This window comes from Chiloscyllium plagiosum, unplaced genomic scaffold, assembly GCF_037043375.1.
Source record: "Chiloscyllium plagiosum isolate Xiang-an unplaced genomic scaffold, Cpla_swu_hap1 HiC_scaffold_2, whole genome shotgun sequence".
In the NCBI taxonomy this organism is placed as follows: Eukaryota; Metazoa; Chordata; class Chondrichthyes; order Orectolobiformes; family Hemiscylliidae; genus Chiloscyllium; species Chiloscyllium plagiosum.
The window spans coordinates 34,742,060-34,758,351 of record NW_028270140.1 but is presented as its reverse complement, the minus strand read 5'-3'; the positions used below and the strand labels follow the sequence as shown (position 1 = coordinate 34,758,351).

General features: G+C 40.5%; 1 protein-coding gene across 2 annotated transcripts in view; it reads left to right on the top strand.

Annotated features, from left to right (window-relative positions):
• svep1 (sushi, von Willebrand factor type A, EGF and pentraxin domain containing 1) overlaps nucleotides 1–16,292 on the top strand; it is a 241,255-nt gene that overhangs the window by 183,532 nt on the left and 41,431 nt on the right. Inside the window, exons 39-42 of one of the 2 annotated variants that reach the window (XM_043716218.2) lie at nucleotides 4,492–4,720; nucleotides 5,704–5,856; nucleotides 7,851–7,914; nucleotides 11,077–11,250. In XM_043716218.2, coding sequence (XP_043572153.2) covers nucleotides 4,492–4,720; nucleotides 5,704–5,856; nucleotides 7,851–7,914; nucleotides 11,077–11,250 — 620 coding nt within the window. The remainder of the gene's footprint in view (nucleotides 1–4,491; nucleotides 4,721–5,703; nucleotides 5,857–7,850; nucleotides 7,915–11,076; nucleotides 11,251–16,292) is intronic. The other variant, XM_043716221.2, reaches the window with a different exon arrangement.

Genomic DNA, 16,292 nt, shown 5'->3' with positions numbered 1-16,292 from the left:
TGAGGTGCTGCAAAGGCGCCTCATCGGGCAAAATTTGACACTAAGCCATAAGGAGACTTAGGCTAGGAAACCAAAAGATGAATCAAAAGCTTGGCTTGAAAGAGCATCTTAAAAGAAGAAGAGAGAGGCAGAGAGGTTTTGGGAGACAATTCTAGAGTTCAGAACATGGGCAACTGTAGGAACAACCAGCAATGATGGAGCAACAGACATCAAAGGAAGTGTTAGAGGGCAGACTGGAAGAGTGCAGACATCTTGGAAGCTTGAGGACATTAGAGAGGTAGTGATTGGCCTCGGTCATGGAGAAATCCAACATAAAGACGATCATTTCTCCTCTTTTCAACATGGCCTCTGATGCAGGAAGGTCCCAAGTCTAAGGCTGGAACCAACAGGTTGCCATTTAAAGAATCTGCACTCACAGTGCATTGGTGCACCAAGAAAAGTTGACTATAGCAGTTTCAATCTTATACGGTACCACACAGAATAAGCAGCACAGAAATGAGAGACACAGCCCAACTAGTTGTTACGACTGGTCCCTGTGCTCGGGTCCTCAATTCATTATGAAAGATTAAATACTTCCATTTCTTTAGTTTGCTGCTCCCTTGGTTGAAATAAGGCTAATATAAAAGCATTCCTTCTCTCATGGATACCTTTTAAAACAAGGAAATTTAACCAATTTCATTAATTCACGAAAGATTGATTTTATCAAGTATCCTCCGGGTGCTCTGGTTTCCTCCCACAGTCCAAAGAAGTGCAGGTTAGGTGAATTGGCCATGCTAAATTGCCCGTTGTGTTAGGTGAAGGGTAAATGTAGGGGAATGGGTCTGGGTGGGTTGCTCTTCGGAGGATCGGTGTAGACTTGTTGGGCGGAAGGGCCTGTTTCCACACTGTAAGTAATGTAATCTAATCTAAAAAATGCAAGAGGAGATAAAAAAAAGTTAACACATGTTCACAATTAGAAATGAGAAATAATTCCAAAAAAGCAAACATTAAAAATAAATTTAACATAGACCAGACAAAGACTGTGAGCAATTGCTTGTAAAATGTTACAGTTTTAAATTGGGTGATAGTGGTAGTATTGATTTTGCCAGTTGAACAGTTAGATTAGATTACATTACAGTGTGGAAACAGGCCCTTCGGCCCAACAAGTCCATACCGACCCGCCGAAGCGCAACCCACCCATATCCCTACATTTACCCCTTTCCTAACACTACGGGCAATTTAGCATGGCCAATTCACCTGACCTGCACATCTTTGGATTGTGGGAGGAAACCGGAGCACCCGGAGGAAACCCACGCAGACACGGGGAGAACGTGCAAACTCCACACAGTCAGTCGCCTGAGGCGGGAATTGATCCCGGGTCTCTGGCGCTGCGAGGCAGCAGTGCTAACCACTGTGCCACCGTGCTTGGAGATTCTTGGTTCTACGGCTAATTCCTTCGATAATGGCTGGACTGCCTTGCTTTCAGCAATCGGAGAGAAATTTAATTTATTTTTACCTCCAGACACAGGATGTCTAGTGGAATTTCTCAACTTTGCGTCCCCACTTCACATGTTAACACAACAGAACTTGAACTACAAGTTAGCACACCAGCTCTCTAGCCTACCAGCACACACATAGACAAATGGTTGCAGTTGGTTTTTAAGCCCCTTTCTTGTGTATTTCTGGAATGATAAAACACACAGAACTGCCTTTTGTTTTTCAATTTATTGTAGTCTAGGGCAAACCCATTTGAGATTTACAGTACAGTTTTTGAAAAGTATCGATCCTTTTGAAGTGTTGCTCATTCAGTAGTCTATAACAGGACATTGTTTCAAAAATTCTAAAAATTATATTTACTACATTACCAAAGGCAGTAATTAAAGAAAATGGATACATTTAAGGGGAAGCTGACATGCATGTGAGGGACACATGAAGACACATAAATAAAGCAACAGACCGTGCCTTGAAAATATATTAGAACCCCAAAGCACTTATGTTTATTTTGAACTTCTAAGTACAACATATATTTTAGAAAGGAAGATATACGAGCTAAATGCATTGGCAATCTAAATTGTTTGTGTGGATTACACTGCGTTTTGAGTGGAATCATAGAATGTTCCACCTGAAGAGTGTCACATTTTGTCCTCATTTCCTAAGTTTTCTGCATATTTCCTCCTTCACTTGTCTTACCTTATTACATTGTGTATGTACATAGCCATTAGAGTGATTAGTCCTTGAATATCTGTGCCAATCAAAATTGGGATGGCTTTCGGCAAATGATCACTTGATGAATTTTAACAGAGCTCCCAAATTAACATAAACTACCATTCCCTGTGTTATTTCCATTTAAAAGTGTTCAGCTACATTCCTTTTGAGAATACTTAAGAGATCATTGCTGAGTTGTCACTTTTGAATTCAAAACTAATGAAGTAAAATTAACTTTAGTCGGGTCATAATTATTGAACCAGTAATCATATATGAAGTTGCATTTTACATAGAATATAGAATGTTACAGTGCAGAACAGGCCTTTCAGCCCTCGATGTTGCACCATTCTGTGGAACCAATCTGAAGCCTATCTATCCTACACTATTCCATTTTCATCCATATGTTTATCCAATGACCATCTTAATGTCCTTAAAGTTGGCATGTCTACTTCTGTTGCAGGCAGTGTGTTCCACACCCCTACTAGTCTCTGAATAAAGAAACTATCTCTGACATCTGTCCTACATCGAACACCTCTCAATTTAAGCTTACGTCCCCTCATGCAACCATCACAATCCAAGGAAAAAGGCTCTCACTGTCCATTCCATCTAACCCTCTGTTTATCTTATATGTCTCAATTAAGTCACCTCTAAACCTTCTTCTCTCTAACAAAAACAGTCTCAGCTCGCTCAGCCTTTCCTTATAAGACCTTCCCTCCATATCAGGCAACATCCTAGTAAATCTTCCCTGAACCGTTTCCAAAGCTTCCACATCCTTCCAATAATGCGGTGACCAGAACTGTACGCAATACTCCAAGTGCAGCCGCACTAAAGTTTTGTATAGCTGCAGCATGACCTTGTGGCTCTGAAACTCAACCTCCCTACCAATAAAAGATAGCACACTGTATGCCTTCTTAACAACCCTATCAACCTTGGTGGCAAATTTCAGGGATCTATGTACCTGGACACCAAAATCTCTCTGCTCATCTACACTACCAAGAATCTTACCAGAAGCCCAGTACTCTTTATTCCCCTGGCTCCTTCCAAAGTGAATCACCTCACACTTTTCCGCATTAAGCTCCATTTGACACCTCTCAGTCTAGCTCTGCAGCTTATCTATGCCCCTTTGTAACCTGCAACATCCTTCAGCACTATCCATAGCTCCACTTACCTTAGTGTCATCCACAAATTTACTAACCCATTCTTCTACGGCCTCATCTAGGTCATGTATAAAAATGACAAACAGCAGTGGCCCCAAATCAGATCCTTGCAGTACACCACTAGTAATTGAACTCCAGGATGAACATTTCCCGTCAACCACCACCTTCTGTCTTCTTTCAGCTAGCCAATTTCTGATCCAAACCGCTAAATCACCCTCAATCCCGTATTTTGTGCAATAGCCTACCATGGGGAACCTTATCAAATGCCTTACTGAAATCCACATTCCCCAAATCAACCACTTTACCCTCATCCACCTGTTTGGTCACCATCTCAAAGAACCCAAAAAGGTTTATGAGGCAAGCCCTAGCTGACTATCCCTAATCAACATTTTCCTCTCTAGATTATTATAAATCCTAACTCTTATAACCTTTTCCAACACTTTACCCACAACCGAAGTAAGCCTCATAATTATCAGAGTTGTCTCTACTCCCCTTCTTGAACAAGGGGACAACATTTGCTATCCACCAGTCTTCTGGCACTATTCCTGTAGACAATGATGACATAAAAATCAAAGCCAAAGGCTCTGAAATCTCCTCCCTGGCTTCCCAGAGAATCCTAGGATAAATCTCATCTGACCCAGGGACTTACCTATTTTCACACTTTCCAGAATTGCTAACACCTCGTCCTTGTGAACCTCAATCCCATCTAGTCTAGACACCTGTATCTCATTATTCCCCTCGACAACACTCTGTTTTTCCAGTGTGAATACTGAGGAAAAATATTCATTTAGTGCTTCCTCTATCACCTCTGACCCCACTACTATCCTTGATTGGCCCTAATCTTTCTCTAGTCATTCTTTTATTCCTGATATACCAAAGAAAACTTTAGGGTTTTCCTTGAGCCTATCTGCCAATGACTTCTCATGACCCCTCCTGGCTCTTCTTAGCTCTCTCTTTAGGTCTTTCCTGGTTAACTTGTAACCTCGCAAACACCCTAACTGAACCTTCCTGTCTCATCCTAACATAAGCCTCCTTCTTCCTCTTGACAAGAGAGGAAGAAGAATATTTTGTTGAATATCTGAGACTTGAGATATTGACTTCAAGCAGCAAGTATTTAAAAGTAACTTGTCAAAATGATATCTTTTTGCAGATGTTTAGAGGGTTATGTAATGGAAGCTGAGAAAGATGTAAGAACATGTTTAGAAGATGGTTCTTGGTCCAGCCATAGTATTCTGTGCAAACTACAGACTTGCCCTCTGCCAATGAGCAAAATGGCAAATGTTATTATTTCTGGAACACGATTTATACTCAATGAAAGTATTATCATCTCCTGTGAAGAAGGATACAGATTGTCAGGAGCAAACCAGTCTATCTGTCAGGTAAGCACTCCTAGTAAAGGTGTGTTAGTTATATATGCAAATGTTCTATAGGTATATATGAAATTTACCTAGGACACATTCAATTTCATATTTGCAAATATATAGAAGACTGTTTCTAAAGTATAGCACATTTGCAGGAATATGAAGTTACGCTGATAGTAGGAATGGAGTAGGATGGGAGGAGGTCCATGCACAGCATAAATGCAAGCATTGATCAGTGAAGCTGAATAGCTGTAAATTCTGTAATTTGTTGTAGTACTGATGTGATGTGCTGTGGTTTTAGGGTTTAATTTTGTAAGGTATTGTTTTTCTTGCAACATGGAAAAAGAAAGACTTGCGCTTATCTCACACCTCTTCACAAGCTCAGCATATCCAAGTGCTTGACAACCAATGAAATGCTTTTTGAAGTTTAGCATTCTTGCAATGTAGGAGATGCAGCAGTCTTATTGTGTGCTGCCTCCAGTCAGATGGATAGTTCACTTCTTACTAACAAAATATTAATAAATCCCAGCATGTGTTGTGAAACCATTGCAATAATGTATGATATAAATAAGCCAGTGCATTGTATTCATAGGTATTCCAAAACTAAACCAATGCTTGTACATATTTAATGAAACTTATTGACATATCCTTCTTTATTAATCCAAGTAAAAGCATCAGGGCCAGTTATTTATAGAATTTATAAAATGTCAATTGGTTTATACATATGCTTATGTTCTACGTGAGCTTCCTCCAACTTTTATTTTTAATTTCATTTTGCCCTATTCTCCTATCCTTCTGTTCCTTGCACCCTCCTATGTTCATATTCACCACAATGTGATAGTGTGCTTCACATTTTAGCCAGTATGCTTAAATTTGTTAAATAATGACTCCAAATATAATTGCAATCATTTATATGATAGAGCCTATTTTTAAATGCAATTGTCTTACACATAGGCTTTCCATGTATCATTGTTTTCATCTGCATTCTAATCTTTCACCAGAATGGTTTCTGGAATCCACCAATTTCAGATATTCTGTGTCTCCCTGTATCGTGTGAGGAGCTACCCCCTCCATTGCATGGCTCAATTAAGGGAACCAGCTATGTATATCAAGACAGTGTAACTTACCAGTGTGATTACGGCTATGGGTTACAGGTACCTTTTCATGTTTCTACATTTTTTTTTAACATTACTTCACTTTTTGAAAATAAAACTGCACTCATCTGATATTTCTTAGAATTTAACTCCTTGCTTGCATTCTTTAAAAATGATATGGGTATAAATGGCACAGTTAGTGTTTGTCAATTTGAGAGTAGATTGGGTGGTTCCCACTAGCCAGATGGCCAGAAGCAATTATTTTGATCCAGAATGCACTGTCTGTAAGCATTCTGGGGGAAGCAGATTCAGAAATAACTTTTAAAACAAACCTTTTTTGTGCTTTGGGAAATAGCAAAAGTGCTTGTGAAAGTGATTGGTAATTCTTTCAGAGCAGATATAGGCACATTGGGCTAACTGGTCCTTTCCTGTGCTAAAGGATTCTATTATTTAGTGGCCTTTCCTAGTTGAGCAAGAACACAGAAATAGAAGCAGAGGAAGCCATTTGGTCCATCAAGTCTGCCTGCTTTTCGATTCGCTCTGATCTGATCTGAGTGCAGTCATAACTCCCTGTCCCTGTCCCCAACCATAACGTTTGATTCTCTTGTCCATCAAAAACCTATCTAACTCAGCGTTGACTATACTCAATGTTTCTCTGTTTACAGATGCTGCCATAACTGCAGAGTTCCTCCAATATTCTCTGTGTTAGATCCTGGCTTCTAATTGGATGGCAGATGATACAGGAGTTTTCTAATTAAGCACCTAATAGGTTGAGAAGCCTGCCAATCAGCACTTACATACTGGCGGTCCTTCTCAATGGTGAGGGCAGGGGTTAATCACCATTAAAGTTACTTGCCCACACCATTTAGAGCAAAACATACTAAATCTTGACCAAAAACCTGAAACAGTCAGCAGTCTGGCAACATCTGTGGAGAGAAATCTGTCAAGTGACCCTTCCTCAGAACTGATGGTAGCTTGGAAGATGTTGGTTTATATGCAGAAGATAGGGTTGGGGCAACAGGGTAAGGAGTAACCAATAGTTGGGATAGAGCCCAAGAGTGCAAACGGCTGTTTGACAGACAAAGGAGTGGATACCAATCTGGCTAGGGGGATGAATAGCTGTTAACGGGGACTGTTGGTGGCTTCAATGAGCTTCCAGTTGCCTGCCACTTCAACACACTAACCTGTTCCCTGGCCAGCATCTTTGCCAGAGGGTTACTGCAGTGCTCCATCAAATCTCAGTGCACACTGGAAGAATCGCACTTCATTTATCACTTGGAGATCTTGCAACCTTCTGGACCCAATGTCCTTACCCCAACCCCCACATATCAGACTTTGTTATCACATAATCCATTTCACACACAACCCATTTTAGCCACTAACAGTCTCCATTAATAGTTATTCACGCTCCTCGCCAGAATGCTATCTACTCCTTTGTCTGTCCAAGTGTTCTTCTCTCTCTTTGAGCTCTGTCCCTACCTATTTATACTCCTTATTCTCTCCACCCACTGTATCTTCTGCAAATAAACCAACATATTCCTAGCTACCATCAGTTCTGAGGAAGATACATGCGAACTGAAACGTTAACTCTGCTTTCTCTCCACACTTGCTGCCAGACTCGCTGAGCTTTTCCAGCAATTTTTGATTTTGTTTCTGATTTACAGCATCCACAGTTCTTCAGGTTTTTAACTGAGCAAAAGCTTGGTAGATTTTAAAAAGCAACTTTAAAAGTGGAGAGAGGGACTGTGCAGCAGGGAGGTTTACACATTTAAAAGGAATGATGGTTTGGAAAATTCCTTTCTTCCTCCCCCCATCTCCCCCACCTGCAGATCAAAAGCAGGTGAGGATTACATACACTAATGTACTGCAAGGAGTAATTTGAGTGGAACACAGAACTGACATTTTGCAGATGGTCATTGAGTCATACAGCACAGAAGAATCACTTCAGGCCAAGTCTGCATCGACCTATCTACAATAAACCTATTTAACAAGGTGCAGCATGCCACTTTCAGGATACTGTATTCTCTAGTTATTGCTATTTATTTCTGTTACAGGGCAATGTGGAGAGATTCTGTCAAGCAGATGGGACATGGAACGGAACAGAGGTTTCCTGTCAGAGTAAGTACTTTCAGGAATGAAGTAGTTAATTCAGAATGTTTTTTTCAGGAAAGAGTGAGACCAGCACTTTTGAGAATCAAATTCAATGTGACCTATTTACCAGTTGGAGATCTTTCATCCACTAAGCCATGGCGCCCAAGTGATGGGATTTGGAATATCAGCTGTCTAACCATTGCTGAGCTGAAAATATTAGAGTTAATCATTTTAATTTCACTATTAATGACTTGGAGGAAGCTATCATTGACATTTTGATGGAGGGAGGCTGACACTTAGAGGCTAATTCCCTAATAGAACTATGGTTAACAGACACGTTTTGTGGTTCAGATTTTTCAGACTGATAATGAGGCGAAATCTTTTCCATCTAAGGGTTGTAAATTGTGGAATTCTCTATGTCAGAGAGCTGAGGATACTCAGCTGATGATTATATTTCAAGACGGAGTTTGATTTATTTTGGACAAAATAGGAATCAAAGGATATGCTGACAGTGCGGGAAAATATTGTTAAAGTGGAAGGGAGCCATGATTGGACTGAACAGCAGAGTAGGTTCACAGGGCCAAGTGTCCAATTTGTTCTCCTGTTCCTTAGTTTTTACCAAAACTGTGACAAGAAAAACTATTTACATGTATAAACAGGGATTTTGTCATATTTGCTTTAAAGTCACAATGTTAAAATGGGAACGCCACAGAATTTCTGAGCCTAATTCTGTAGATCTAATTATCAATGCATGCAATTCACTGCAGTGTTCAGCTGATTCCAGTTGTTCAGTATTTCCAGACCATGAAAGGAACTCAATCAATGTGTTCAATCAGTTTATTTCAATTATTTATTGAACAGCTGGCCTTTATGTTGGGGCCTGGTTAGCTCAGTTAGCTATATGGTTAGCATATGGTTCAAAATCATGTCAACTGTGAAGGTTCAATTCCCATTCTAGCAAAATCAGATTTGGGACACATCTGTTTGCAAAGGCAAACCATTGCTGACAATAAAACAGGATAAAGCATCAGCAGATATTGAGCCAAGGATCTGATTTCAAACAGCCTACATAATTATCCCTCCTATTATACCTCATTCGCAATAGAGATTGCTTCATGATATGGTTTTTAAAACAAATTGCTGACATTCTGAAAAATAAAATTTAAATGTTCAAGTTAGTTTCCTGTCAAAATATGTTTAGCACTCAGATAAAAGCAAAACATTGCAGATACTGGAAATCAGAAACAAACAGAGAGAATACTGTACAAGACAAACTTCGCAGGTCTCGCAGCACCCATAGAGAGAGAAACAATCAAGTTCTGTATGATTCGGAGATGCCGGTGTTGGACTGGGGTGTACAAAGTTAAAAATCACACAACACCAGGTTATAGTCCAACAGGTTTAATTGGAAGCACACTAGCTTTCGGAGCGACGCTCCTTCATCAGGTCATTGAAGGAGCGTCACTCTGAAAGCTAGTGTGCTTCCAATTAAACCTGTTGGACTATAACCTGGTGTTGTGTGATTTTTAACAAAGTTCTGTATGCATCTTCTTCAGACTTCTTCTTCTGAGCTGGACCCATTCTATGAAGTCAGGAATACAATTCCATTTAGAGGCTTAAAGCAGAATAGCAAACCCCTCATAGATAACGATTTTCAACTCTAAGTGCAGTTAGTCCCTAACCTACTGATTTTATTTAATATTCCTCACTGCCTCATCATGACTTGCATCATCTCCAGGATGATCAATTCTCTGGGACTGTTCCAGGATTGGTCAGAGTTAAAGATCAGTCACCAGGACACTGCAGCAAATGAGGGCAAGGAGAAAAACCATAGGTAATAAAATCAAGAAAAGTGGGGAAAAAAAACAGAAAATTTGGCAGCATCTGTGGTGAAAGTATTGCGTCCAGTTTTTGAGTCATCATCTACTTGTAGTGTTAACTCAGTTTCACTCTGTCTCACAGATGCTGCCTGGCCTGCTGAGCTTTTCCAGCACATTCTCTTTTATGTCAGATTTTTAGCATCCGCGATATTTTGCTTTGGTTATGGGGTTATTTATAAAAACAAAGTCAGATTTTTAAAAAGTTTCTTTGGCCATTTGATGAACTCTAATCCTAATGGCTTGGCCAGCATTTATTGTCCATCTCTAATTGCCCAGAGGGTAGTTAAGAGTTAGCTTCATTGCTGTGGGTAGGGAGTCACATGTAGGTCAGAATTGATATGGATGGCAGTTTTCTTCCCTAAAGGACATTAATGAACCAGATTGGATTTTCCCAACAATCTACAATGGATTCGTTGTCATCATTAGACTCTTAATTTTATCGAATTCACATTCCACCATCTGCCATGGTGGGAATAAAGCCCCAGAATATTACCTGGGTCTCTGGATTAACAGTCCAGCTAATGTCACTAGGTCATTGCCTCCACAGAACTGATTTTCATATATTAGTATATTTCGGTTTTTAAAAAGTAAAGCATTTCAGCCTAGTGTATCGTATCTTGGTAACTGGCCATTTGCTCAACATTTCAATCCATTGGAGATTCATGGCAAATTTCTGCTCTTCCCTACATGGTGAAAACTGATTGGGAAAATGGCCTTTCATTTGTTACTCAGTCCACACAGCCAACCATTTCTAGGCAAAATCGAGACTTATAACTTCAGTCTTTTCATGATCAGCTCTTAACTAGATCTTTCTGATATGACCATTAAAACACATACTCCCTCACTGTCAAAATCCTTGTCCCTTAATTGCTCTCCAACCTCTTGCTGGCTCAAAAACATCCTAAGATGTCTGAGTACTTCTCCTCCACAGTGGCAATGCCAATACTCTGCACTGTTGGGCTGAATCCTGATGACAGACCATGATCCTGGGGACTACCCACTCCTTGTGGAACCCCAAACCCCACTTCACACCCCATCCACAGAATCAGGTAACCCCCACCTCACCGCCAACCGCCCCCCCCCCCCCACCACCCACTTCCAGAGAATCTGAGTCATAGAGTCATAGAGATGTACAGCATGGAAACAGACCCTTCGGTCCAACCCACCCATGCCGACCAGATATCCCAACCCAATCTAGTCCCACCTGCCAGCACCCGGCCCATATCCCTCCAAACCTTTTCTATTCATATACCCATCCAAATGCCACTTAAATGTTGCAATTGTAGCAGGATTTTGTCTTTCATTTAAGGAATCAGCTGTGAACCACACTCAGAAGTGGATAATGCAGTGAGTATTGGAACTGGAGATTCGTACATGAGTAACGTCACCTTTGTTTGCGATGTTGGTTACCACCTTGTTGGGCCTCAGAACATCACCTGCCTCGCTAATGGTACATGGAGCCAACCTGTTCCTCGCTGCGAAGGTAATTAGTATATTGATGTTCTACAACTCCTTCTTACTTACTATTGAGCTGAAACGCCCAATATCAAACATTGACACTCTATTTTATGTATGAGAGCTTGTCAAAGTTGCCACATTCAAAAAATAGGAACATATATTTCATTCAAAAAGAAGCTTGAGGGAGCCCAGAGTTTCCAGTTAATTATACCCTAGCTCAGTAGACCTGAGGCTGTCAGTCAGTTGAACATGATCAGATCCTTGGCAAAGATTCACGACATTTTGGTTTGTTAATGTGGGTCCAGAATCATAGAATCCCTACAGTACGGAAACAAGCCATTTGGTTCTACAAGTCCAAACTGACCCTCCGAAGAGCAATCCACCCAGACCCATTTACCTCTAACTAATGCACCTAACCTAGACATCCCTTAATACTATGGGCAATTTTACCATGGCCAATTCACCTAACCTGCACATCTTTGAATTGTGGGAGGAAACCAGGGCACCCAGAGGAAAACCACACAGATATGGAGAGAAGTCAATGGAAATTATTTTTTGAGCCAAAATAATATTAAGAAATATGTATTTCAACCCAATCCAAGAATCCTTTTCCCACTGTTCTCATTGTCAAATGTCCAAAGATGTGCAGGTTAGGTGGATTGGCTATGCTAAATTGCCCATTGTGTCCAAGGATGTGCAAGCTGAGTGGATTAGCCATGGGGAATACAGGGTTACAGGGATAGGATAGGGGTTAGGTCTGGATGGGATACTCTTCAGAGGATTGGTGTAGACTCAATGGGCCAAGTGTCCTGCTTCCATGCTATAGAGATTCTATGATAAATTGGGTTCACATGTTTTTGCCGATGTGTTTACTTACTTCCGCTGTCGTGCTTTAACACCATCACTGGGTTTTGCCAGGGGAATTACCCTATTTGTGACATTAAGTAGAAACTCAACACAGAGATGCTCAAAAAGGACTCATTCACTGGTGTCCCTATATACCCACAGGTAAAGCAGACCAATTTTGAAAAGGTGGAGACACACACTCCCAAGGAAAACTGAGATCACAAGTACAATTAAGGATTCTTAACAGTGAAGTTAACTGTTTCTGAGGAAACAATGTGTGGTCATTGGATCACACATTGCAAAATCTAAGCTGATAGATGCAAGAGAATCTTTCAGCAAATCTTTACAAATCAAAATGCAAATTTGCGTAAGCTCAGTTTCCCCTTGCTTTTCTTTCTTCCTCTTTTGGTTTACCTCATATATTGTAGTTTGTTCCTTTCCCGTGCCAGTTTTTAAACTGTGCTGGAGAATGATTTTTAACCTTTTTTCTGTTAAATTTGAAGTTACTCTTGCTGATGGTAACTGAAATTATTAAAGGGATAACAAGTGACACTAGACTAAGTTTAGAAATGTAGAAACTGTAAAGTTTAAAAACGAGGTACAGGAACATTGAAAGAATACCTACCAGAACATGGACCGGATATCCTGTGCTGCTGTGTTGCAATGGTCAAGAACTGCCCAGCTCCATTTCCAAATCTGCTATATGTAACAATCTCAAAAGTCAACACGTTCACTATAGCCTGACTTTTCCCGATTGTGTAGAAAGATCTTGGCTAAGAATTCTCTTAATTGAACTTGTGTCTGCAATTTTTAAAACTGGGAGGATAAAATAACAGCATGATTAAAAAGTAATCATAATGATATCGGATTCTTAGATATAACTTAGTCTCTTTCATTCTTGAGTAAATATGTTAAGTAAAGTTAGCTATTATTATCGGAGATTTTAGTTAGATATCCTTATCATTAGAAATTAAAGTCATTAAACTGGAAAGCACAGACTAATTTTTACTCTAAGTCAGGACTAAACAATTATTAACATATCTATTGAGTCAGAAAGATTATCAAACATTCACACAGCATGTTTATTTTTGAACTCACTGGCTTTACCTCCCACTTTAACAGAATCGCAATTGTCCAACTGAATTGAGTTAAATTAGAGCGTAATGTTGGAACAGTAAATTTGTGGGAGATCCTTCTGATCTGTTGCTGTAACATTGATTGACATTTTGCATGGGGAAACTCCATTTAAATGAACAAGTCAGGTGGGCCACAAAGAGTTGAAGAGTGGCAAATGGAGTTTAATTTAGATAAATGTGAAATGTTGCATTCTAATAAGGCAAATCAGGGCAGGACTTATACACTTAAAGGTCCTGGGGAGTGTTGCCAAACATGAGACCTAGGGGTGCAGGTTCATAGTTCCTTGAAGGTGGAGTCGCAGGTAGACAGGGAGTGAAGAAGGCATTTGGCACATTTACCCTTATTGAGTGTAGGAGTTGGGATGCCATGTTACGGCTGTACAGGACATTGGTTAGGCCCTTTTTGGAATATTGTGCTCATTTCTAGTCTCTCTGCTATAGGAAAGATGTTGTCAAACTTGAAAGGTGCAGAAAAGATATACAAGGATGTTACCAGGGTTGGAGAGTTTAAACTTTAGGGAGTGGCTGAATAGGCTAGGGCTATTTTACCTGGAGCATCAGAGGCTATAGAGATTTATAAAATCATGAGGGGCATGAATAGGGTAAATAGCCAAGATCTTTTTCCCATAGTGGGAGAGTCCACAAATAGAGGGCATAGGTTTAAGGTGACAGGTAGAGATTTAAAAGGAACCTCAGGGGCTACATTTTCACGCAGAAGGTGGTGCATGTATGGAATATACTGCCAGAGGAAGTGATGGAGGCTGGTACAATTACAACATTTAAAAGGCATCTGGATAGCTACATGAATAGGAAGGGTTTATGGGGATATGAGCCAAATGCCGGCAAATGGGACTAAATTAATTCAGGTATCTGGTTGGCACGGATGAGTTGGACTGAAGGGTCTGTTTCCATGCTTACAATTTGATATGCCTCTTCTTATAAGTCAAACCCTCTATTCCCAGTAACATCTATGTAAATCTTTTCTGAACCCTCTCCAATTTAATAATATTCTTCCTATAGCAGGATGACCAGAACTGTGCGCAGTACTTCAAAAGTGGCCTGATCAGCATCCTGTACAATCTCAAATGATGTTCCAACTCCTATATTCAATGGTCTGAGCAATGAAAGCAAGACTGCTAAATGCCTTCTTAACCATCCTGCCTACTGATGCCTGTACAGAAGCCAAGAAGTAAACATTAGATAAAGCACTTCACTTTTTTTTAAGCAAACGTTAGCTTTTTTTTGACTTGTATTAGAGTAGAAAAGGAGGTGAAATGATAAGGACAACAGGAATTCATTTCACCAGAGCTATACTGGCCATTACTCTCCTTTCCCATGTGTACAGACCTTTGGCAGAGCTCATTAAGGAATGTCTTCAGAGTTTCAACTTTACCAAGAAGACAGTGCCTGATTAGTGCCTTCTGGCCAAACTATGAACTCCAGACATATCAGCCAGGCTGTGCCAGTCAGTGTGAATTCAGGACTGAACTTTGACTCTGTGAGATTTTTGTAACCAAGGATAGTAGTGGGAAGTTGTGTGTGGAATCAGAGGAGATAGGGGAAGCACTTAATGAATATTTTTTGACAGTATTCACTCTAGAAATCGACAATGTTGTCGAGGAGTATACTGAGATACAGGCTACTAGACTAGGTGGGATTGCAGTACACAAGGAAGAGGTATTAAAAATCCTGCAGAGTGTGAAAATAGACAGGTCCCCTGGGCCAGATGGGATTTATCCTAGGATCCTACAGGAAGCCAGGAAGGAGATTGCCAAGCCTTTGGCATTGATCTTTAAATTGTCATTGTTGACAGGAATAGTGCCAGAAGACTGGAGGATAGCAAATGTGGTTCCCCTGTTCAAGAAGGGGAGTAGAGACAACCCTGGTAATTATAGACCAGTGAGCCTTACTTCAGTTGTTGGTAAAGTGTTGGAAAAGGTTATAAGAGATAGGATTTATAATCATCTAGAAAAGAATAATTTGATTAGGGATAGTCAGCACAGTTTTGTGAAGGGTAGGTCGTGCCTCACAAACATTATTGAATTCTTTGAGAAGGTGACCAAACAGATAGATGAGAGTAAACCGGCTGATGTGATATATATGGATTTCAGCAAGATGTTCGATAAGGTTCCCCACAGTTGGCTATTGTACAAAATGCGGAAGAATGGGATTGTCGGAGATATAGCAGTTTGGATCAGTAATTGGCTTGCTGAAAGAAGACAAGGGTGGTGGTTGATGGGCAATGTTCATCCTGGAGTCCAGTTACTAATGGTGTACCGCAAGGGTCGGTGTTGGGTCCACTGCTGTTCGTCATTTTTATAAAGGACCTGAATGAGGGCATAGAAGGTGGATTAGTAAATTTGCAGACTACACTAAGGTTGGTGGAGTTGTGGATAGTGACGAAGGATGTTGTAAGTTACAGAGAGACATAGATAAGCTGCAGGGCTGGGCTGAGAGGTGGCAAATGGAGTTTAATGCGGACAAGTGTGAGGTGGTTCACTTTGGTCAGAGTAACCGGAATGCAAAGTACTGGGCTAATGGTAAGATTCTTGGTAGTGTAGATGAGCAGAGAGATCTCGGTGTCCATGTACACATATCCTTGAAAGTTGCCACCCAGGTTGACAGGGTTGTTAAGAAGGCATACAGTGTTTTAGCTTTTATTAATAGAAGGATTGAGTTCCGGAACCATGAGGTTATGCAACAGCTGTACAAAAATCTGGTGTGTACAGTTCTGGTCACCGTATCATAAGAAGGATGTGGAAGCTTTGGAAAGGGTGCAGAGGAGATTTACTAGGATGTTGTCTGGTATGGAGGGAAGGTCTTACGAGGAAAGGCTGAGGGACTTGAGGCTGTTTTTGTTAGAGAGAAGAAGGTTGAGAGGTGACTTAATAGAGACATATAAGATAAGCAGAGGGTTAGATAGTAGACAGGGAGAGCCTTTTTTCCAAGTATGGTGATGGCAAGCATGAGGGGGCATAGCTTTAAATTGAGGGGTGATAGATATAGGAAAGATGTCAGAGGTGGTTTCTTTACTCAGAGAGTAGTAAGGGTATGGAATGCTTTGCCTGCAATGGTAGTAGATTCA